Source organism: Puntigrus tetrazona, chromosome 25 (genome assembly GCF_018831695.1).
Source record: "Puntigrus tetrazona isolate hp1 chromosome 25, ASM1883169v1, whole genome shotgun sequence".
Taxonomy (NCBI): domain Eukaryota; kingdom Metazoa; phylum Chordata; class Actinopteri; order Cypriniformes; family Cyprinidae; genus Puntigrus; species Puntigrus tetrazona.
In genome coordinates this window covers 7,324,003-7,347,592 of record NC_056723.1, presented here as the reverse complement: position 1 = coordinate 7,347,592, position 23,590 = coordinate 7,324,003, and the positions used below count along the sequence as shown (strand labels likewise).

At 36.8% G+C, this 23,590-nt stretch overlaps 1 protein-coding gene across 1 annotated transcript in view; it reads left to right on the top strand.

Annotated features, from left to right (window-relative positions):
• Positions 1-21,110: 21,110 nt before the first annotated feature.
• Positions 21,111-23,590, top strand: part of nav2b (neuron navigator 2b) — a 58,012-nt gene continuing 55,532 nt past the window's right edge. Inside the window, exon 1 of the mRNA XM_043228376.1 lies at positions 21,111-21,335. Coding sequence (XP_043084311.1) covers positions 21,126-21,335 — 210 coding nt within the window. The 5' untranslated portion in view covers positions 21,111-21,125. The remainder of the gene's footprint in view (positions 21,336-23,590) is intronic.

Genomic DNA, 23,590 nt, shown 5'->3' with positions numbered 1-23,590 from the left:
ACGATTCAACCAAATAAACTTCCAGTCACATTTAAAATTGATTTTAAAGTTTGCTTATTTATAAATCATTGCGGATGTACTTGTAAAATATAAACACAAACACCTCTTACACACCTCAAGTTCCCATATGATTGCACAGCATTACTTAGTTTCACTTTATGCCCATTTATTCATACTTTTTTTTTTCATTTTTAAAATAATTCTTATTTTTTCCTATTCAAACGTATGTACTTAATCTTGACTTTTATGTCTTGTTTTCTTTATAGTGCAGACGCAAAGCACTTTGAAATACCATTGTGTATAAAATGTGCTATATGTGAAGTAATGCACGTACAGTGGAAGAGACCAAACCTTCACATTCGCCCGTGCACACTGAACCCCGGATTTTGTTCTTGCATGGCCACATCGACATTACTGACTGAGGTTGTGTGCATGCGTGTGTGTGTGTGTGTCTGAGAGAGAGAAGAGGCATTCTTTGAAGAACAGAGGGTGAGGGAGGCAGGGAAAGCAAGCTGAAAGAGAATTTCACTTCCATGGCAACCAGGCTGTTCAGGCTTCTGTGCCTTCTGTCATCCAGCTCTATACTGACAGAGGCTGGCATCACCAGCACTGCTCTCTTGTCTGTTCTGCACAGGAGAGCGAGCGTCAGATCATTACTGCTGTTTTCCATTCAGAGCCCAGTTGTACTGGTTTATGTGGGATTGTGGATGTGCTGGTGGGTGGGTGTTTTGCTTGGTTCTATAGCAATATTACGTGCCTTTGTTGTGTGTAAAGCCGTGAGCTTTTTTGGGGTGATAAAATATGTGATGAATGTTTTCAAAGGATGGCTTAAGATCAAATCCTCTCATGTTAGGATGATTTTCCCTCAGGATATGTACTGTACGTTGTGATGTTGCACTGATGTTGTGCTGCTCAGATTCTATGTTCAAAAGAGCTTTAAATATGTATGTAAAATATAAAATAATAATAATAAAATAAATATACACACAGTCATCTATGTTTGTGTTTGTTTGTGTGTGTGTGTATATATATAAAAATAAAAATAAAACGGAATAGAATAGAAAAGAATAGAGAAGCTAGTGTTAGTATGCTAGCTTCTCTATTCTTTTCTATTCTATTCCGTTTTCTTTTTATTTATTATATAACAGTGCTATGTATATATTTAAGAACAATATGTTTGTATATTTCATATATTTATAATATTTTCACAACAATATTCTATATGTGTGTCTATATATACATAATAAATATACACAGTTCACACACATATTATGTAAACAGAAACATATTTTGGATGCGATTAATTGTTTGACAATACTGTTATTTTATAGTTTGAAAAAACTTGCTATATATGAAACATTTATGGAAAATATTTCATGCTTATATATTTAGGTATAACAAATTATATAAATATTAATATCTACACATAATACATGCAAATATTAAGTATATACTGTATGTTTCTTTATATATACGTTATAAATATACACTGTACACACACACACACACACACACACTCACACACACACACACACACACACACACATACATATATATATATATATAACGTTTAGTTTGGATTAATCATGATGAAACATTTTATTTTATAACATATTATATTATATTATATTATATTATATTATATTATATTATATTATATTATTGTATGATTAATTCCTGGTGAATAAATTTTTTTAAATATTTTTTGTCATTTTATGGACATTAAATTGGCTGCATAGTGATTTTAATTAAGTATTAATGAAAGCCAGTATTCACAGAACATTACGTTTCAAGCATTAAAAACCACACTCAGTACAGTACAGTAAAACCGAACCCTTTGTAATACATGACCGCTAGCTGACCTCCAAAGTAATGAATAAGGGACCAAATCCATAATCTAGAAAGGATGAATCAATACACACTAATTCCACATAATGCAGAGGGGTTTGGGTCCTCAGCAGTAGTCACCGGGCATTTGCTGTCCCCTGCAGAGTCCTCACAATTGCAGCAGCTTGCCGGGAGTCCCCCCTTATGAAATAAACTAACTGAAGGGAGGCTGGGGTAATTAGTAAAGGGTGGCACAGGTCCACACTTCCTTGGACCTTCTTTTCTGATGGTGACACATTCATTTCACAATAAGACAGCTGCCGATTCAAACCAGATTGTTTTTTTGTGCTGTGAATTGTGATTATTTGGAATTTTAGGGGTTAAAGTGGAAAAAGGCTTCTATGGAGTTTGTAATATATAAGAGAGTAATACATTTATGGATAAATCACACTCAAGTTGCATGAATATGAAATTAGAATATATTTCTGTCTTTGGCTGCTGTAGAGCTTTACATTGATTGTGCAACTCAGCTAACCCGTTTTATGCGTCTTTTATGAACATGAATATTTGTCAATATGTCAAAGGTCACATGACGTTGTCACTTACTGGGCCTTTGGAATTTCAGTGCACAGTTTAACCCCCTTGGAGGAGAAAGGCCTGGTGCCCTTTGACCTTTTCAATAATTACTGAAGGTCTGAGGAGTATAATAATGGGGCACTCCACTATACCAATGAATAAGCAAAGAGGGGGCTTTTCTTGAGCGCAGCTGTCAGTCATTGCAAACGACATGTAGTCAATAGTAAAGGTACATTTTCTGCATATAAGTCAAACAATAGGATGTGTACTGTATTATTAAAGGGAAAGTACTGGATGAATGAGGCTTAAAAGCACTACACTGACTAAACTGAGATGTACAGTTATTGATCAACAACATACACCAGTCGAAGTAGAATGTACAGTAGGTGCTGTTTACTTTGGCTGTTTAGATTGCAAATTGATTTTGAAGTTAGCTAATCATTAGAAGAGAATCCCTTAAGCTATTCTCACATCATTGATGCTGATTTCCGATACCAGACACATCCGCTGTATCACTTGGTTTGCTTGTTCATTATTCCAAAGATCTTATATTAATGATTAGAAATCTCTAGTCTTACTATTGGCTGTGATGATACCAGTAAACAAGAACCTAGTGATACCCTAGTAACAACCCATAACCCCCCAGCATAGTGCCAGCTTTCCACAGACTAACACCACAAGCAATCATGTAGCAATGCCATAGCTTGAAACTAAAAAAGCAGCCGCTTAGCAACTGTACAGCAACATCCTAGCAACCACTCACAACACCCTGGGCATGGTGCCATCTTTGCACAGCCGATCAGCACTCACATTTTCTTTACAAATTGTAAAGAAACCACCAAGCAACCACTCAGAACACCAAAGAAGCTGCATAGCAACACTCTATCTTAGTGCCTGCTCTCCAAAAGAAGCACCACTCACTTTTTTTCAGAAAGTGTAAAGCAGCACCCTAGCATCAACCCAAACCACCAAAAAATCTACATATAAATGCCTAGCAACTATGCAGAATCCCATAGAAAATGGATAGCAACACCCTAGCAACCACTCACAACACCCTAGCATAGTGTCCGCTTTGCCACAATTTCTTCACAAAGTGTAAAGAAACTACCTGGCAACCATCCACAACACCTTAGCATAGTGCTGGCTTCGGTGCTGACACACACCTCGTATAGTTTCTTCAGGAAGAACCACACAGAAGATCCCAGAGTGCGAAACAATGCCCAAGCAACAACATAAGCATCCTGGCAACTGCATAGCAATGCCCTGGCATCAGCCTACAAAATTCTAGCATCATGGTGGCCAATTTTGCACTGGAAATCACCACATAAGACAAATGGGTTACATTAAGCAGGACACTCATCGGAGGCTTGTTTGGTTTCTTTTCCTTTCTTCCATGAAATCAAGCAATTAGCAAAACAACATTTATGTGAATTGCAGTAAATGTTCTTTCCCAAAGAGATATTGTTCGCTGAGATGTTAAAAAAGAGTTTAAACATATACAGGGCCTGACCTCGAAAATGTGTCTTGACTTATAATAGGCCCGCATCCTCTCTGACATTTAGCACGTCTTAGGAAATGTAAAGGTCTTGAAAGAAGTTTTTCACCAATTCTGACTTCTCACCCCTTTTTTCCACAACATCTGATGGGTTTGATATGGCAACAGAAAATAAATCCTGCCCAGCAAATGAAGTATTGATTTGTGTCTCTCTGGCCTTGCTATCACCTTGTCCTCAGTGCTGTGATACACTGACTTGTTTCTATAGACTAGAGAGAGTGACAGTGTGTCTCGGTAAAGAGCTTATTTAGACCTCAACCTCGTTCCCACCCTTTCTGTCATCTCAGGACCTCTGTCTCTCTCAATCTCCGATTCAATTAATTCTTCTGTCGTCAATCACCAATGTTGCCAGAGCAGGTTATCAAAGGTTACGATTCGTCCACAAAGGACAGACGTACTTACTATTTGCTAAAATTAAAGAATTGAATTCTATCACACACTATCAGTGCTTTCCATGACGTGTCACACATGTAAATACCTCCAGACCGCACGCGTTTAGGACCACCGAGAACCTTCATGAATTTTAATGCCTCGCTTCTAATATGTGTTTGAAGTGGGAAGCTTGCGAAGCAGTAGAGATTACAGCAATGATATGCATCTTTTTGTGTCATAAATTTCTGAGCGCTGCTGACAACTGTCGGGTTATTATGTGCTCGCGTTGGGAAAGCAGAGAATGAACTGCCTCGTCGCGACTCGCTGACAGCGCAGACAGCGCAGACAGGAGCTTTGTTTGAGGAATTATGGTATTCAATTTCACATCAGTGACAAACTCTCTTCCTGTGTCATAAAAACAACGATAACGGGACAGATTTTATGGCCGTACCCCTCCGCGGCCGTCGCTCAAAATGGCCTCATGAATTTGGATGGAATGAGACAAAGCAAAGGATGCTTTTGTGTTCCGCCTTCGAAATAAGAATACAGTTTGGTGGCGGTCAAACGGAGACATGCCTCAAGAGATAACAAATCATCCGTGTTCCTTATTATACAACAATTCTGGTTTTCCAAATTGATTGCGATTCTAAAAGTAGCCTTGCATTTAAATTTACATCTTATCAACATTGCTTTTCCTATACTTTTGCATGTTTCATTCAGTGTCTTGAATGAGAATAGGTAAATTCACTACCTTATCCCTGCTGAAAAAAACAGCATATGCTGTTTAGGTATGTTTCAAAGCTGGTTTAAGCTGGTTTATGCTGATCCTTTGCTGGTCCTCAGCACATGGCCATCATAAACCAGCAAAGGACCAATTGTGAATCAGCATCCCAGCTTCAAAACATACTTAACCAGCCTATGATGCTTTTTATTTCAGCAAGGATGTCATTTTTATAATTATTTTATGATTTATTAGCAATTGATATAATGATCTAATTTCTGAAATATCAGTCACTGAAATGGTTAATTTAAAGCTGATTCATTCAGGAATGCCTGAGACCTATTTTAATACGAAGGTTCAACCAAGTCTGAGTTAAATCTTGAACACTGAGTTGATTTATCCTGTAATAGGAAACTCTCAGTTGCAGCTTAATTGCATTATGAAAAGTCATGGTCACTGGAGTTCCGAAATCCGAAAATCTGATTCACCGACAGCACCCATCAAAAAGACATCTGCGTACTTTGAGTCAATGCACACGTTTAATTCTTAATCACTGTAAAATATCAGAAGTGGAAATTGAGCTAATATTCATGTTTGTGGTTTCCCACAACCAAAAATGATACAGTGAAGCGTACAAACACAATTCAAACAAGGCAAAGCTTTAAGCATAAAAGGTTCATCAGTGTAGGCTACATGACAAACATTTGACATATTAAGTCTCTCTATTTCAGTCTCTAATCCAACCTGTTACATTTTTTAATTAGAGTAATGAAATGTACATCTGACTTGTAATCAGTCATCAGAAAAAAAAGAAGGAGCTTACAAAATGAAGGGTGAAACTTCACCAGCACCAATGACAGATGAAGAGGAGATTGTCAGATATAGGAAGAATTTTAAGAACCCAAAAGAGAAAAAACTGTTACTTTAGTATTTATAGAAAATAAAGGTGAGCGAATAAATTTGAAACAGATTTGGTGGAGATTATGACATTTATCTTGTACCACCCTTCCATCAAGCGTCCTACCCTTTCATACAGTAATCAGCTTTCTGAAGATGTCGTGGTGGAAATATGCATGTCAACGATGCATCCAACCACACTGGAGATCCTGCAGGAAATTCTTATTATTGGGTTACTTCCAGAGGTCACAGGCAGATGTTATCAAGTGCACTTTATCAGATTAGTCTCATTTAAACCAATTTCTGCAACACTGCAGTGTGAAATTGCTCTTTGACAGATCTGTGCGCAGGAAACAAAACAAAAAATATCTGAAAGAGTGTATGAGTGATACACACTTTTCCTTACCACTCAGCACACAGTGGCCTTACTAATGTGCTGTGCATCTCTGATGTTTTATAGAAAACTACCATTTAAAAATAACACCACTCAAATAAATATTAATGTGAATATGTAAAAACATTGCTATGAATTAATGCAACCTCCTTATCTGCAGGATCCTACATAGAAGGAGCCAATTTTGACAGTGTCTTCATGATGAAAATATGCAAAATGAAGGAATACCTGCGCTACAAATAAAAGAAAAAAAGAGAACATTAGATGGGAATTTAATTTATTCATTAATTAAATAAGCCATCTGCATATGATCTGACAACATAAATTAATACAAATATTTTATGTTACTTTTTTTTGACCAGCTTGTTTAACTTTTTTTTTTTTTTTTTTTCTACAGAATAGAGAAAATCATACAGCTTTGGAATCACATGACAATGAGTAAACGCTAACAGAATTTTTATTATTTGGCTGATCTATTCCTTTAAGGTTTCAAAATTCATAACCCTGTTAATCATAAAATCCCTTAGGCCTAAAAGTAAGGACAAAGATGTGAATATTTATTATGAGGGATTTCAGGCCATCTGATCACACAGTCAGACTAATTCTGTAGAATTCGGGCAGATTTGAATAGAGGAGTCCTGTTCAAGATCACAGATGATGGATCTTCAGAAAGCCACAAGTAAACATGACACCTCCTCTCCGTCTTCTTGCTGTAATCCACAAATTAAACCCTTAATCGGAGTGTCGATGACCCAAATCCCATTAACAGCCCCGAAAGCGGCTGTTGCTGAGCTTAATTAAAAATAAAGTTTATTTAGATCTCACTATCTAATTAATAGCCTCTGAATGAGATAACTATGTGACAACAAAGGATCTTTTTTAAAAGAGATTTGTGTCCATGTATTTTTTCCCCTTTCATTTTGTAATTAAATAAAGTTATTGTTTTGCTCCATCCATACATTTAAATAGCAAAAACTGTTTTAAATGTGTGGGTGTGAGTGTTTCCTCTGATGAATAGGAGTTTTACTCTGTTATATTATGAGATCTGTTAAATAGCTCTCCGGCGCCTCTTGCTGTTATATGACGAACTCAACTCGATTCATGACTATTAATTTATTTCCGCACACATTTTCCAGTATATATGACACGTTCGTGAATAATTACAACGTTTTGATTAATAATAATGTACAAAACCTTCTGAATAATAAGAAAATGTAAAAATAATAATATAACTTTATTCTATTATTTCTTCCAAAGTAGCCTATTATTTTTCTATATTCTAAAATTAGAATTTTAACAATCGTTTTAATGTTAAAAACAGTACTGAATAACCAATTATAGGCTGTTTAACGACAGGCTGCCCTATTGTTTGAATTTGGGGCATGTTGTCACACAACAAAGAAAGAAATAGTTACAACAACATTTATCTTACATAAAATTGTTGTATGTGTCTTAGTCAATAGGCCTACAAATATAAACTCAAATAAAAAAATCCCCAATATTGATTGTAAGAGTGCATTCTTGGGGCGATCTGGATTGCCTCCTCTAGATGGCGTACAAATACTTTTACTTTATACGTTCCCATGGTAACAGTGAACGCTTCTGAAAGAGCTCGCGCGCTCCGGGCGTTCCGTGGGTCTACTCATGGCGTCATAGATCACGCCGCTGCTTTCCCAGCCGGCTCCTCGTGCAAAACCCGAAACAAGAGTTGCACCGGTTTTGTAAACGAAATGGAAGTGGGATAAAAGATACGACGGTAATTTCTTTTCTAATTCTACTAGTTTACATTATTACATTATTATTATCTTTTGTCTGTTACGATATTGCAAGGGAATGCAAAATCTAAAACTGTCTAGACAGTGTTAGAAAGTGCAAGCGTTTATAGTCGTTTAGTGCAATTAGGGAATTTAATGCAAATGAACTGCGTTCAGAACTCGTTTTCAAATTAAGATGAGTGAAACTTGAACTTCATAGGTTCGAAACTTCTCCTGAATGTGAAACAGGGTTCAAAAGTTGTTCTCAGAGATGTTAAGGCGTACAGACAGCGAACCAGTTTCTGACAGTTGTACCTTTCCTCTTTTCCTCTCTCTCCAGCACACTTCTCAGTTCATGCGTGACTCTAGGTGGCAGAGAATCTCCAACATGACAGCTCTGTGGCTGATATGAAACGTGACATTAGATGCTCACTCGTGCATCTCTGGAAAAAACGGACCTTCTAGGACGGAGCCACCCCTCAGCAACATTACTCCTCACTTGGAGATCATGAACCGAAGATCTGTGTTTGCCGATCCTTCAACTATGGTTGTGCTCGAGCGAGCCGCTGGTCAGCCGAGAAGCCAAACGAAGGTTAGCAATCGTTTGATTGTAGCTTTAACGACCGAATTAAATGTCTGATCAGGAGGAACAAGGAATATCTCGACCGAGGAAGGATCTCGGAGCATCCTGTACGTTTCGGAGTGTAGATTTGTTTGGAGCCCCGGGGTTTCTGATATAATGGAGGTAGGTTCAGAGACGTGCCAGCACCTCTGTCCCCATCACCAGCATCAGCAAAAGAGGAAGACTGTCACCCACGCTCTCGAAGACCAGAAAAAAGTATGTTTACCATATTCATTTCACTTTGTAGACAAATCCATAGTTATTTCATGTATTTGTTGCACATCTCTAAAGTGGAAGTTTGGAGAAAGTGCAAGGGTATTTATTCTTATAGTTACACTTTAGTCTCAACTTGAAGAACTTTTAATATTAAGACATTTTAAAGGAATAGTTCACGCAAAAATGTAAATTCTGCCTTAATTGACTCTTTCCGAACCCATATGTCTTTCTTTCTTGAGTGGAACACAATAGAAGACATTATGAAGAATGTTTTCTCTACATGTAATGAAGTGCATGTCGTCATAAATACATTCGGAAAAACTCCTTTTTTTGTGTTCCACAAGAAAACGAGTAATACAGGTTTTGAACGGCATGACGGTTAATAAACGAAAACAGAATTGTCCTTTTTGGGTGAACGATTCCTTTAATAGATAAAATACAGAACGAAAATTCAGTTTTTCCACATGCGTGGCAATTTCAGAGCATTTATTCATTAAATATTCTACGATGCATGTGTTGAGAATAAATTAAAGCTGACTTTCAGGCAGTACGTCATCCATCTGGTCTTCATCGTAAGATGGTGGAGCGTTTCTGTTGATGCCGGTACCCCAGATGCGCGTATTCGAACAGCTGGGGCACCATCCATGCTAGTGCTTTGAAGAAGCCACATTCCATGTTAACTGTCAAATCCATTAGTTAATTTGCCATGATAAGTGAGGGTGATTATGTCTAATGATTTCTGGGTGTTAGACAGACCTAGAGGCCCTCGTAGGAACTTAAACATCATAAAGAATCAGTCTCAAATCCCTCCTGATGTAAGCCAGGCTAATTGTCTGGATGATCTAGGCTTATGATTAGCCAAATCACGATGAAAATAGTTTTGATCGATGAGTTCTTTGGAAACATGCATATCATGACCTCAAAAAGTGTCATTGCTTTAGATGCTTTAAATGTACTTTTCCTAATTATTATTTCTTAATTAAACATAGTTTTCCAAGTGAAATGTTTTTATTATAAATCTAAATACATGTTATAAGTAGTATTATTAAGCCTGACCTGCATGTTAGAGTACTTTTTAGGGCCACTTTATACTGACATATTCCTTGTAAAATGTTTCTATGAAATATTTTTTTCTCTCCTTCTGTAGCCAATAAAGAAGGAGTGTTTGCTCAGTTCACCTGCAGTGCAGCTGCACATTCATTATGATTATAAGGGTGTCATGGCTTGACAGTTCAACAAAGAACAGGTTGTCCTCACCAACCCTTGGCATACCCCATTTCTCTGAATTAAGACGAGATGTTGACCTTATTTATGCAGGTCTTCTCCAGAAACCGTTTGTCTGTGCGTACGTGTGGTTTTCCAGCAAAATTTCCACTGAGGTCTGCAACATAAATCCAGATTAAAATGTTGAAGCCCTCTCGATCACCCCCCTCTGAATGCTTTTCTTTCATGACTGAGTTGAGCTCAGCCTGTGGACCTCTGTGTTAATTCACTGTTAGCCCTGTCATCACCATTAACTGGTTCCACTGACACGGAATCTAATCACTTTATAGGGGCCGTGAGGAATGGGGAATTGTCCAGAGTCCTCCTTCTCAATAAAGACGAGCTTGCCAGTAGACATTAGGCTCTACCGTCCTGACTGACTAGCAGAGCTAAAGTTCTTTTTCCTAAACTTTGCAGTGACTGTGAGCTGTTCTGATTTAGCATTGTATTCCAGGCACTCGCCCAAACGGGTTCCAGTGGGCTGAAGATCAACGTTTTGAAGTTTGTGGTTTGCTTCCAGGTCTTTTTTTCAATGCGCTGTTGTTGGTTCACCTGTGTTTAGAAACAGTGAGCATCCAGTGTATGCGTTTGTATTCAATTCTGACGCATTTCTACTATTTATCACTGGCGGCAACAAACCAGAGCAGCTAACTGAAGGTTGAAAATGTCTGTCTGAATAGCTACATAATACAAATATTAATTATATTGTGTTGGTGAAGCGTGTTTGATAGAAAATAATTACAGCCCAATAATAATAATAATAATAATTACAGAACAACCTGCATAGTATTATTTATACGACAGTTGGCCATTAGATGGAGAGAAATGACTGCCTTTGATTCATTTCTTTTTAATGATTGGTTAAAAAAAAGGATTCATTCAGGACCAAAACAAATGGGTGAATCATTGAATCATTAAGTCAGCTGATTCATTCAAAAGCATTCAGGAATGAACCATTGAACTGTTTTTTTAATTATATTTTTTTACAAACAAGATCATCCACTCGTATTGTTCACCTTTGATTAATCGAGCAAAGAAAGGCCATAAGAGTGAAAACATTCAGGAACACTTTTGTGGAGTCGGTTGTAGCTATCGATATCGGCTGAGCAAAAGTACTGCCGATGTATTGTGTAAATAATTTAACTCATTATTAACCTCTTGTTTGTTAAATTGATTTGATTGTCAATGTGCTATTTAAATAATATGTTTTGGGTTCAGTAGCATTCTGTAAACAACAAAGCAAAGCAAAGATGATTTATAGTCACGAAGAACCTATTAATTAAACAACGTTGCATTGGAAGATTAGCAGGATTAAATAAACAGCTGTTAGGTTTTTACATTTACATTTATTTCATATTGCAAACTATATGGAGTATGTAAAGGGAATTAATTATCACTCCCAATAAGAACAGACAGCTGAATCTGTGATACTGAGATAAATATGCATGTTAGCCCAAGGTGATGCTAAGCTATAAGCTAAATATAGTTTATTTTTACTGATAAACTGTGGCATATGAAATCAGTTGGATACATTCTAAAAAATGGTATATTAAAACGTCGTTTCAGAGTATTTGACCCCTGTCTTCTTTAACCTTTGACCTACAATAGCCATGAAAATAATTTACTCAAGTGTTAAATATGTGCATTTTAAAGACAAGCAGCCTGCAGTCGAATCTGACGGCTTGTCAGTTCCCATAGCCTCATGGGATAGAACAAAACTATTAAGTGGTTTTAAAACAACATTAGGCTTAATATCACAGTTTTGCTTACCAGGTGAATTTATCTTGGTTAAAAAATGATAACACGTTCTTTTAAGTGGGGTGAATGCCATTGCATTGCAAACAGACATCATGTCTGTCCTAAATGCATAATTCATTAGTGGCATGAATTGGTAGCTTAAAGAGTTAAAATGGCTCCAGGACGCCATTCGATGGTGAAGTCCCAACTCTTGCTGTGTCACACCGCATCTCCACAAAACAAAGAGATGGGCATCCTTTGCCCTTTCAATTTAAACGTGGACACCTCGGATAGGCCGAGGGTGTGTAATTTTTTGCTTTTTTCACGTTCTTTATTCAAAAGAAGCTCCCGGTATTGTCCCACTGTCAGGGCTTGAGGCACGCTGGTGTTTGCAGAAAGCAGGGACTTGGTCTCCGGGGTCATGTGCTGCCTTTCATTATACGATGCTACATTCATCACTAATGTTTAATACAGTAGAAGGTCGGAGAACAGTTTTGGTCAAATTCAAACCTAAACAACAGATGCTTTTTATTTTATCGTTTTCTTATTAAGTGGTGTTTTAAGTTGATTAAATTAATTTCAATTCTGTCATTATGTTGTGTCAGAGTCGTATGTCTTCGGAATCAAAACAATCAGTTGCCTTATCAGTGTGTTTACAATTTAATAGAGATAGTCGAGATTCAAATGCTTAAAGGAGAAAGGGATGCAATAAAATTTTTTGGCTGAACTGTTTCTTAAGAATATCTATAGCTGAATAACTTCCTCTCTTGCTTTGACAATCTCTGTACAATTTCTTTTAATGCTAATTCACAGTTTATTTCATTTTCATCAGCTGTGGCTTAGGTTATTAGGTGATTTGCTATATATATATATATATATATATATATATATTTTTTTATTTACCCAAAAGTCCCTCAAAGGCCATCCATAAATGTAATCCATATGACTCCAAGCTATCAGTTAATTTTTTGAGAAGTGAAAAGTGTTTTCAACTTAAACCACGGCTTCTGGGGGAAAAATAAAGTAAGCTTTCTCCAGTTAAAAATCTATTCCATGTTGTCTTCTCGCATCAAAATCTCGCATCTTTGTTTCAAATTGTTTTTGCTTGTTATCAGTGCTCGATCTGTTCATATTTATCTCCCGCTTCAGACAAAATTACTTCTTCCAATGGAGAAAGCAATATTATGGCGTCTTACAGTATCAATTTTCAAGAGATGTTCATGTTTGGGTGAACTTTTTTTAATTGCATCCTTCATTATGTATAATTTAGAATTTCAACAAAGCAAAATGAGATGGATACTAAGTTTATCAGTACGTCGTTGCACCTTCGCGCAGAACATTTTTTCCATTATCATTTTTATGATAGACATGTTATGTCTGTAGAATCCATTGGAATTTAAGAAGCGTAAACATTTTATGATAAGCAAATTCCAAGTCTTTCTTAGCAGATACTGTTCTTCTGTCTTTTTCTGTTCTGTTTCTTAATGTCCTTCCTTTGAGCTGAAAGCTCAGCGGCACAATGCACTAAATGGCCCCAGTGATGTGATGGGAGATGACTGATAGGCTGAGTTTCCTTTACTTTTACCTCTGCCTTTGGCTTTACTATTGTCTTATTTTTAAATACGACACAGAAGCACACTTGATATGTATATAAATGTAGCGCAAATTCATCTGTGAAAGGGCTTTTTGGAAGGCACGGGAAATGCTTGGGTGCTGTAGTTGAACCCTCTTTCATCGGTCTGGCCTCCATTTTTCCTTTTGGAGAAACGAGAATGTGGCTTTTTAATAAGTAAGTGACTGGGACTGGGTGTGAAGACCACCTCACGGCACTGGTGCGTTTTCAAAGGGCAAACCTCCCCCCATCTATGGCTTTGCTTCTCTAAATAATAGATGAAGTCTCAGAAATGCCTCACAATCAGAGTAAGGGGCTGCTGAACACAAGCCTCTCAAAGACCCCCAGACGGAATCCTATTGAACAGTTTGACAATGAGAATAGTTCACTTACATCAGTGTGTTTAGTGTTAGCTTGTTTGAACACTGCGCATGTTTATTTCAGATAATTGTTTTGGACTGCAATTTTGTACATCCTTAGATTTAGAGTGAAGCGAAGTGGTTGCATTTCAGATCCAAAGTACATTTCCCTGCATATCTGACAGACTGATGTCATAATGTGAGTGTTCTGGTCTCATATGAAATCTGAACACAGTTATGATCAATATTTTAACAGCATGTAATGCATGTTGCTTCACTTGGTGTAATGGAGTCAGTCTAACAGAAGGTGGCAGCACTGCTGCAAAGTGCAAGACTCAAAGGAATAGTTCACCCAAAGATGAAAATTCTGTCATCGTTTACTCACCCTCGAATAGTTTCAAACCTGTATGATTTTTTTTTGTTCTGTCGAACAGATGCATGTATACAGATATGTTACATTTATGTATTTTAATATTTTTATATGATAGATAAATTGATATGAATATAAATATATACACATAAATACATAAATAAATGTATATATAAATATACACAGTTCACAAACATATGTAAACAAAAACTTTATTTTGGAAGCAGTTAATTGCAATTAATCATTTGACAGCACTAATATTTATTCTAATATTTATTTTATTTATTTTTTTATTTTTAGTTTCAAAGTTTCCTTAGTTTATTTTGCAATGTGAAAATGTAAATACTATTTACTTTTTTTTCTTGCTGAATATTCAGGAATCATTGCCGCATTTATGTGCTAATCCTGCCATTAACTCACAAAAAGGTTGTAAACGTACTTTCTAAAGTAGTTCGTGACTTAATTTGTCCCTGTGGTTACGTGTAGGCTGGTATATTCTGGTTTATTTTGCCATGAGCTAAGACGTTTCTGGGCATGAGTGACATCTCGCATAGGTTGACATGTTTTTGGGTTTTTGTGTGTTTCCTGCAATTAGCATTAAGTTGGACTGCAGAGTCTAGAAGCGGGGGTGTGTTTAACCAAATATCAAAGCCATGAGGATTTGGCAGTGAAAGAGTCTACAATTGAACAGCCCCAAAAATGACATTAATCGGATGGTTTGTTTTTATTTCTATCTGGCGCTGGCGCTAATTGATTTAACATGTGTTCTTCCTTTCCTCTAATTCAGACGTTTTCAAACCCCCCAATTGAGACAGTTTGGAGAGTTTTCGAGAGGCATATTCATTTCTAGAGGTTTCTGAGAAGCTTTCAAGCTTTTATCATTGTGGCTCCAGGTATATAACGTCTCACTGCAGTTCACGCGTGTCGTATCTCTCTGATGGGAAGAAGAGGAACACAGGCTCTGGTCCCTCACAGGCCTCTTGTCTTATCTCTGTAGCGGAGGCATTGTTCCGTGTGTGTTCCCGCTTCACACGTTTGCTTCCTCCAGGTCATTGTGTCTCTCGTGTCTCCTTCTATTTATACCTCCTCTCTATGTCCTCTCTGTTCAAGCAGCTCTGCCGATGGCTTTGACCTCCTAACTTAGGAAGGAAGATCATTCAGAATGCGTAGAAGTGCTGTAAAGCATAAAGATGGATTTGAGTTGAGTAATGTCTCCAAGTCTTTTTTTTTTTTTTTTTTTTTTTTTTTTTTTAATGGCACAATGTATAAATTACTACTTCTGGCTGAATTTGATTAGAGTACGCAGTTGAGCTGTTTTAATCTTTCTATTTTTATTAATAATCAGTTATAATCAGTTCATTTTATTAAATGCTATTATTATTGTTTTATTTTCTTATTAAATAAATGAAATTTAGTTTAAGAATTAAATATTTTTAAAATACATTTAATATGTATTTTATTACTTATATGGGTATACATTTGAATTATATATTTGTAGCATTTATTTAAAAATTATTCTGATGTTTTGTAACTTGGTGGTAGTTCATTAGAGACAGACTGGTCATCATAACAATAACAACAACAACAATCTTTACGTTAATAATAGATATATAATAAATAATGAAAATCATTTTGAATAATAATAAATAGTGCTGATTCATCATGATTAATTGTATTCAATATTTTCTGTTCACACACACATATATATATATATATATATATATATATATATATATATATATATGTATGTGTGAACAGAAAATATTGAATATTGAATAATGAATATTGTGGTTTTTCAAAATTGATTTCTAGTGTTTGTAAGTTCCAGTTTTTTCAGCGTTTCAGCCTCCAGCTGCTAGCATGGCTCGGTGTACATGTTAACAGACTGATAAGCATTAGGCTAAGATGTTAATCTTGTGTGATATGTCACTAAAGCCCTTATGTTAGCAGCAGTTTGTGAATGTTGCAAGCTGAGCTGGAGATGAGTGGTTGTGGTAAGAGGATTCAGGAGCAGGTGGTGTTTGGTGTGACCTTCTGTGTTTGATTCTGAAAGAGACAAGTTGGGAAACACCTTCTTACACCTGGGGCGACTCCTCTGTTCTGTCTCACAGTCTTCATAAGAACTGTTTTGAGCAAATAAACGTTTACGAATAGTCAAATTCGTAGACAAATAGTCAAAGGCTCTTGCTGAATAAGAACCTAAAGTTTAAAGTGACAGTTCGCCAAAAAAGTCAAAATTGTCTTCTTTTACTCACCCTCATTTGAAATGTAAATCTAACAGGTATGTATTGCTTAAAAAGTCATTTTCATAACATCAGAAGAACGCATCATCTCTGTTGACATTTGACATGAATGGCAGCGTGTTTCTCTGTGATCCCTCAGAAGGTGTGATCTGACCCCGAGTCCAGCATCTAAGCCAGTAACAAGATTGTTTGCTGACTGGGCATGCAAACTGTAATCTGATCATCGGCTTGGAAAAGTAGCATAAACTGCAATGCCAGGACTCCATCTGCTGCCTCTCACTGAGCTTGTGAAAGGAAATGCATGGGGTGGAATAGACCTCCACGATGACCCTGAGTTTACTAGGTCAAAATCTATTTAATCCTATTTTGCTGCTGATCACTACACTGGGCAAGTCTTTAAAGTTTCTCATTAAGGTTATTTTTATTTACTTGTAAGTTTTGCTTTTAATTTAACTTAGTTATTCATTCATTTATTTATTTTAGTTTAGTTTTTGGATAGTGTGATTACCTTTTATCCCCCAATAATATCTGATACTTTAGTGCCAACTGCATTATCTAATGTATTTATTTTATTAAAATAACTTTTAATAAATTTAATGCTGAATAAATGTACCATATTATTTCTTTAACAAAAGCTGGCATTGACTCCAAACTTGTGAATGATATTGTATTTTTATGACGTTGTAATATTACTAACACTGTCAAGCGATTAGTCATGAATTGCATCTAAAATGAAAGATTGTGCTTAAATATTATGCGTCTGTCTTATTATGTATATATAAATACACACACATGCATGTATATATTTAAGAAAATGTTATGTTTATATATTAAGTCTGTCTGTATATACATTATATGAATATTAATATATTCATGTAAATACATGTACAATATTTTCTAAATATGTACATGCATGTGTGTCTATGTATATATAAATGTACACAGTACACACACATTTATTAAGTAAACAAAAACCTTTAGTTTTGAAAGCATATTACCGTACATTATTTTAAGTTTATAACAATTGTGTGCAGTTGCTAAATTATTATTATCAAACAGTTTCAGGAGGTCATGCTTTTCAGGCCACGACAGAATGTGTAAATATTTAAAAATTCAATTTTTCCAGGCGCATAGATCAAAAAGCGTTCCTAAAAGTAAATTACTTGAAAGAAAGAAGTCACACTCTCACATTTAATCGTCATTTACTGGAAAAATACAAAAAACATCAACACACCAAGGCAAACCGTTTGCCCTCATGTGACCTTTCTCAATGCAAACCTCACAAAAAAACACCCCAAAACAGTTTTTCCCACCAGATCCCACATCTCTGAGTAGGTCTTAAAGAGGCAGTACAGAGCCTTTTCTTTTGGCATCAGTCAGGCACCGTGTTAGGCTGATAGCGTATCGCTATCTGTGTGTCTGCATCCTGTTCAGCAGAAGCTTGCAGCTGACATTTAGCCTGCACTCTGTCTAATGCTGGACAGTGTTTCAGAATATGCCTGAATACGCTATATTATTTTTATCAGTAGTGAACGGCAATATATGTATATAAAGAAAAATGGTTAAGACTTTAAGATATTTTTTGGGATTGTATTACTATCAATGGGAACAAGCGTGTGTGCATGGATGTGTGCCACAAAGTGCTTCGTTTTAGATTTGAACGTGATTGTGTTTCGGTCAGCTGATAGTCCGAGGTGTCAATCTCCTGTGACTGTCCACCACAGAGATTTGCTGAAGTGGAGTGTCTGTTTCACATCCTGCACACACGTTTGTCCGATACGCTCCATTGATGCCCTCCGGATCAAGCTGCTAGTGTGGTGACATAACAGACTATTTTCAAGTTGTTTTTTTATTCTTAAATAATTTCTAATTAATTAATTCATTCAGTGGGTTCAGCAGATTTGCATGTTGTTCACCTGTCCTTACAGTTTAAGGTAGCCGTGATCTAAGACGTAAGCTGGCACAACATATTGAGAGTGATGTTGGACAGATGTACACTCACAACAAGTGACCAGATGGAACGAGCTGATCCTCTTGGGCTGTGTTTAAAGGCTAACTTTAGTGAAAGAGTTGTTAATGAACTGGACAGTTTCTTTCAGATGACCCCCTGCGGTGTGCACTGACTTTCTCTGCTCTTAAGCCCATAGAACTGTATATGAACAGGCAAACACGTAGTCTTTCAAAGTACACTCTATGTAATGTTGTGTGCTAATGAGGAAATTTGCGTCACACACACACGTAAAAGTGAAGTTGACTATATTTTAGAGAGATTTGGGATGGTTACACTTCATGCATTTTCTGGCTCTTTAAGCTTGGTAATGCGGCTGGATAGCGGCCATTATTTCAAAGCTCTGTATATCGGATATATCTGCAGGTACTGCATCGTAAAACCTATACGCCTCCGGGGGGTTATTATTATCTTACGATTATCTTATGTAGCTATCCGGAAGGATTTGTATATGATACTTAATTTTTTCTAGATGATTTCTAGATTTTCTTTTAATGTTTTTAGCGTAGTGATAAATAAAGCACAGCTGATACACAAGTCACTTTCAAATCAATCATGGGGAAATTTTTCACCAGTCATCTGAATGTTTTCAATTTTAGTTTATGTTGGAGTAATGAAAATGTATTTTATTGTATGCATATATAGATCGATAATTAATATGTAAATGGAAAAACTAGTCATTTCCCAATTTCCGAATCTAAAGAGCATTAAGGACCATATTTAAAAATGAAATGTGGGTGAAATAGATTGGACACACACTTTTAGGCATCTTCTGTTGTGGAAGTATTCTGATGCTTGTTGTGGTTGCACACGTGTGTTTTTCGAAACCTCAACCTAGCAACCTGTGCCTACCACCCACCATTCCTGCGGTAGGTTTATTACACCACAGTACTGTTTTAATTATCTGAAAGAGTCCAACATTCCGACACTATCTGTTTGTTCAACCAAAAAAATTTTTTTCCTCTGTTTATGAGAAAACATTAGGTAAGAGGCATCAGTCTGGCAGTGGTTAATATATCAGGTCCGTGCTGGATTGGCATCATCTCCATTTTTGCACATTCAACATAGTTTTGGAGTCAGTGGACAGTGGTTCTCAGAGGAAACAATGCATCAGTGCCAGGCTGCAGAGAGGCAGTGGGTTTCAGTCGTCCCCGCAGGGATTATTGGGTTCAATCTGCAGACACTCAAAACTGCTGCTCCAACAGAATTTCATCCTCCCAAAGCCTCGGCTCGGCCTGCGTGAATAACCAAACACTCCCTCTCTCAGCATGCTGTTAGAAACACGACCGGGCATGGGAATTCAGCAACTTCCGAAAAAACAGGGCGAAAGAGACTTAACATTTCAATAATGGTAAAACCGCATACATCAGTTTTAACAGCAAGTAAAATACTTTGAGGCAGTTTTGGTCTTTTGCCGATTTTAATAATGCTTAATAGATGCTTTTGGCAGTAGGTGAGTTGCTTTGTTGAGATGACAACAAGAACAAACAATTTGCTTCAATTAATTCCACTTGTAGTTATGATTGCACAGCCAGCATTAATTTGGTTTTCCTTTGAGGAACTCGAGAAAAGTAGTCAGGAAAAGTTCAGAAAAATATTCTATTGATAATATTTTATCTGTGTGTTTTTATATATAAACATACCACATACTGTTTTTTACGTTAAAAATTATATATATATATATATATATATATATATATATATATATATATATATATATATATACATTTTATCATAGTTATTTTATTTATTTACAACTATTAGATTTTACATAAATGATTAAGTTCACAATTATTATTATGCATTAAAAAAATTCTTGTCAACTTAATATTTATTTATACGTTTTTCCTTTTTTTCTGCACACTTTAAATTGGTCTTTATATTTACTTAAAATACAAAGCTGCCATTTTTTATCATCGTATTTGTGGGTCTGTGACCTGCTAATGGGCCACTTCTCCAGTGCATTGGCGAGAAGGGTGATATTATGTCTGATTAGTCTGTCACCCAGGGGTGTTAGCTTTGAGTTTTCTCATAAGACACATCTGCTGTCTCGCTAATGGCTTGTTAATCCTTCTCAAGCTTCAGAGTCATGCCTTGCTGCCACTGCATCTGGAGGCTGGTAACACTTCCGTGTACAAACTGTAGGTTTCCTTTTGCTCTGACAACAAATTGCATCCTGCCTTCCCACTTATCTGTGATTTCTGCCTGCCAGAGTGCGTTCGCTTCTCAGCAGCGGCTGCGCTGGGCTATATTGAGCGACTCCTCGCTGCTGTGGAACTAGGAGCAGGTGGCGGGCGGAGTCCAGATCTCAAGTCATACATGGAGTAAGAGCTTCATTGGACAAGAAAAACACCAAAGATGCTGATGTCGGGGAAGGATTTGGCCGATTGTCATGGGAAAATCATATTATTAGAAGGTTTAGCAAGACTTCTGTGTGCCGTGGAGCTTCCCAGTGCTGTATGAATGTGAGTCTGTGGACACGCTTCTCACCGCATTACTCCAGCTGTTAAGTCAGCGCGTGCGGTTGCTCCAAGCCTTTGGTTGCAACCAGACAACTTTGTGCCAGCGTCTGCGTGGTTGGATGTAAAAGCATAAGAAGATGCCTGCTATTCTAGTTGCCTCCAAGATGAAGTCGGGATTGCCCAAACCTGTGCATGGCACCGCTCTTCCCATTCCAGCCAGGGTAGCGACCCACCAGAAGCCCGTGCAGCCCAGCCTCATCCCCCTGAAGTCTCCTATCTACAGGCAGCAAAGTGCGAATTTCCAGAAAAAGTACCAGACTGCCAAAGAAACATCAGAAGACCCTCAGGTTGGAATGTTGATGTTTAATTTGTATGTGGTTTGTGGTTGTATTGATTCTTGTTCTGTTAGATGATCTTCCTTGGATGTACCCTGGTTCCACACAGGCAGTGGATACTTAGTTTATACTTGGTGTAGTAATAGCAAAAGTAGTAATTAAGATTATACTTTTTTTTTTTACTTTTTGGTTTCTTTTTTTTCTTAATGGTACCATAGTTTGAACACATACAAATAATATCTACTTGTGTAATATTTACTAGAAGTTTTTTTTTATTGTAGTTGTGATTTTTTTGAATATCTCAAAATGGCAGCCTCGTTTTTCATAATTACATTATTTTTTGCTTTGTGACTTGCAGTATGACTGCATTACACAGTTGTGACTGTCTCTCATAACTGCAACTTTATATCTCACAATTGGGACTTTTTCTTTTACTTGACACTTTTCACTACACTTTTTTACTATGTCTTACAGTGGAACTTAATTTCTTTCTCATAATTGCAATTTTATGTCTTAAAATGAGGCTATACCTCACAATGACAACTTTGTTTCTCATAATTGTGATGCTATTTCTCACAATTGCAACTTTTCTTATACTTGCAACTTTATTTATTTATCTTGGAATTATATTATATGTCATTATACTATATCTCACAATAACAACTTTGTTTCTTGCAATTGTGCAACCTGTCCTCCAACCAATATGCCTGTATAGGTTGTTCGTCCAAATCCCTGAAATACAACCCATCAGAGCATAGACTACAGTTGTGCCCCATCGGCAAAAGAACATTTTCATATTAATGTTTTGAAGTCCACATTGTAATTCGGGTTTCATGTAGCTCAATTGATAGCACATTGCATTATACAACGATATATAATCATACGATCATGGGTTGGATTCCAGAGAATGCACGTGATCATAAAATATACATGCACTATAAATCATGATTTTGCACCATTTCTGTAAAGGGGCAGGTTTAGGAGGTTAGGTGTGGTCATATGTATGATTTACCATGAGATCAGTGTAAAAAGTCCACACATCGCAGTTTAACTGGTATAGTCATAAGTCATTTCATGATGACAGACACAACACGACACTGTCATTAATTTACGCCTGCTAGAAGTCGCATAATTTTAAAAAGTTTTTGTTGGAGGATAGGCTCAATTGTGATGTTATCTCGTAATTGCAACTTTTTCTTATACTTGCAACTGAGATTTTAGGATTTTTTATAGATTTTTTGTTTCTCGTAATCGTGACTTTGCTCCTCAAAACTACGATTGTTTCTTATACTATATCTTGCAGTGTCACTATATGTCACAATTACGACTTTTTCCACATATTTAGTATTATATATTTTACAGTTGCAGTAATTTCTTGTATCCGGGAATGTGACTGTATCTCGTAACAGTTATGATTATATTTGTAACTACGATCATTTGTAAAGGTTTTGCGCATTGTTAGTAAAATGTTTTTGTCACAGTGTGACTTCATATCTCACAGCTTCTTCTGTTTTTCATAGCTGTGACATTAAACCTCACAATGACAAAACTGGCTTCAATGCAAGTTGCTACTGGAATGTTAATTAACAGAAAAAAATCTAGAGAAGGTTTTCGCAGTTTGTCATGCTGAAATTTCGAGAGCTTATTTATGAGTTGTGCCCATATTCCACAATGACTTGATCCATATCAACTGTAGGGATGATGTAGGACTACCGCTACGCCACAATATGTGTGTCAGTTGTATTCATGTTTTAGACACTGTTTCACTTTGGCCACATTACCACTGTTGTAACTACTGTTTGTAGAGCTCCCCACTGAAAGCTCGTGTGTTTATACATTTACGTGTTGAAAATATTATGCTTTATAAGAATAGCTCCTGCTGACCTGGTCACAGCAAATCGTCGGTGAAAATCGCAATAGTCTTCCTTCGGCCCGCGGCAGCGGTGTGTAAGTTCATGTGTCCTTGTGTGTGTGTGTGTGTGTGTACATGTGTTTATATAGCTTCATATGTTCAGTAGAGCCTTAAAGGCAGTGAAGAGCCAAGTTCTTCATGTGGCGGGCTAGAATGAAAAGCTCAGCCAGTTGGCCTGTAATTACAGTGCATACGCACACATAGACACGGTCATGGAGGTTTTACTACAGTGCTCTATTAGGAGCGGTGAGCCGCACTGCAGGTGGGCATTTGGCCATATGGACGCCACACACACCAGTCCCAGAGGCCAATAGTGGGCACCCTTCAGCAAACACTGCTGCTAATATACTACTAT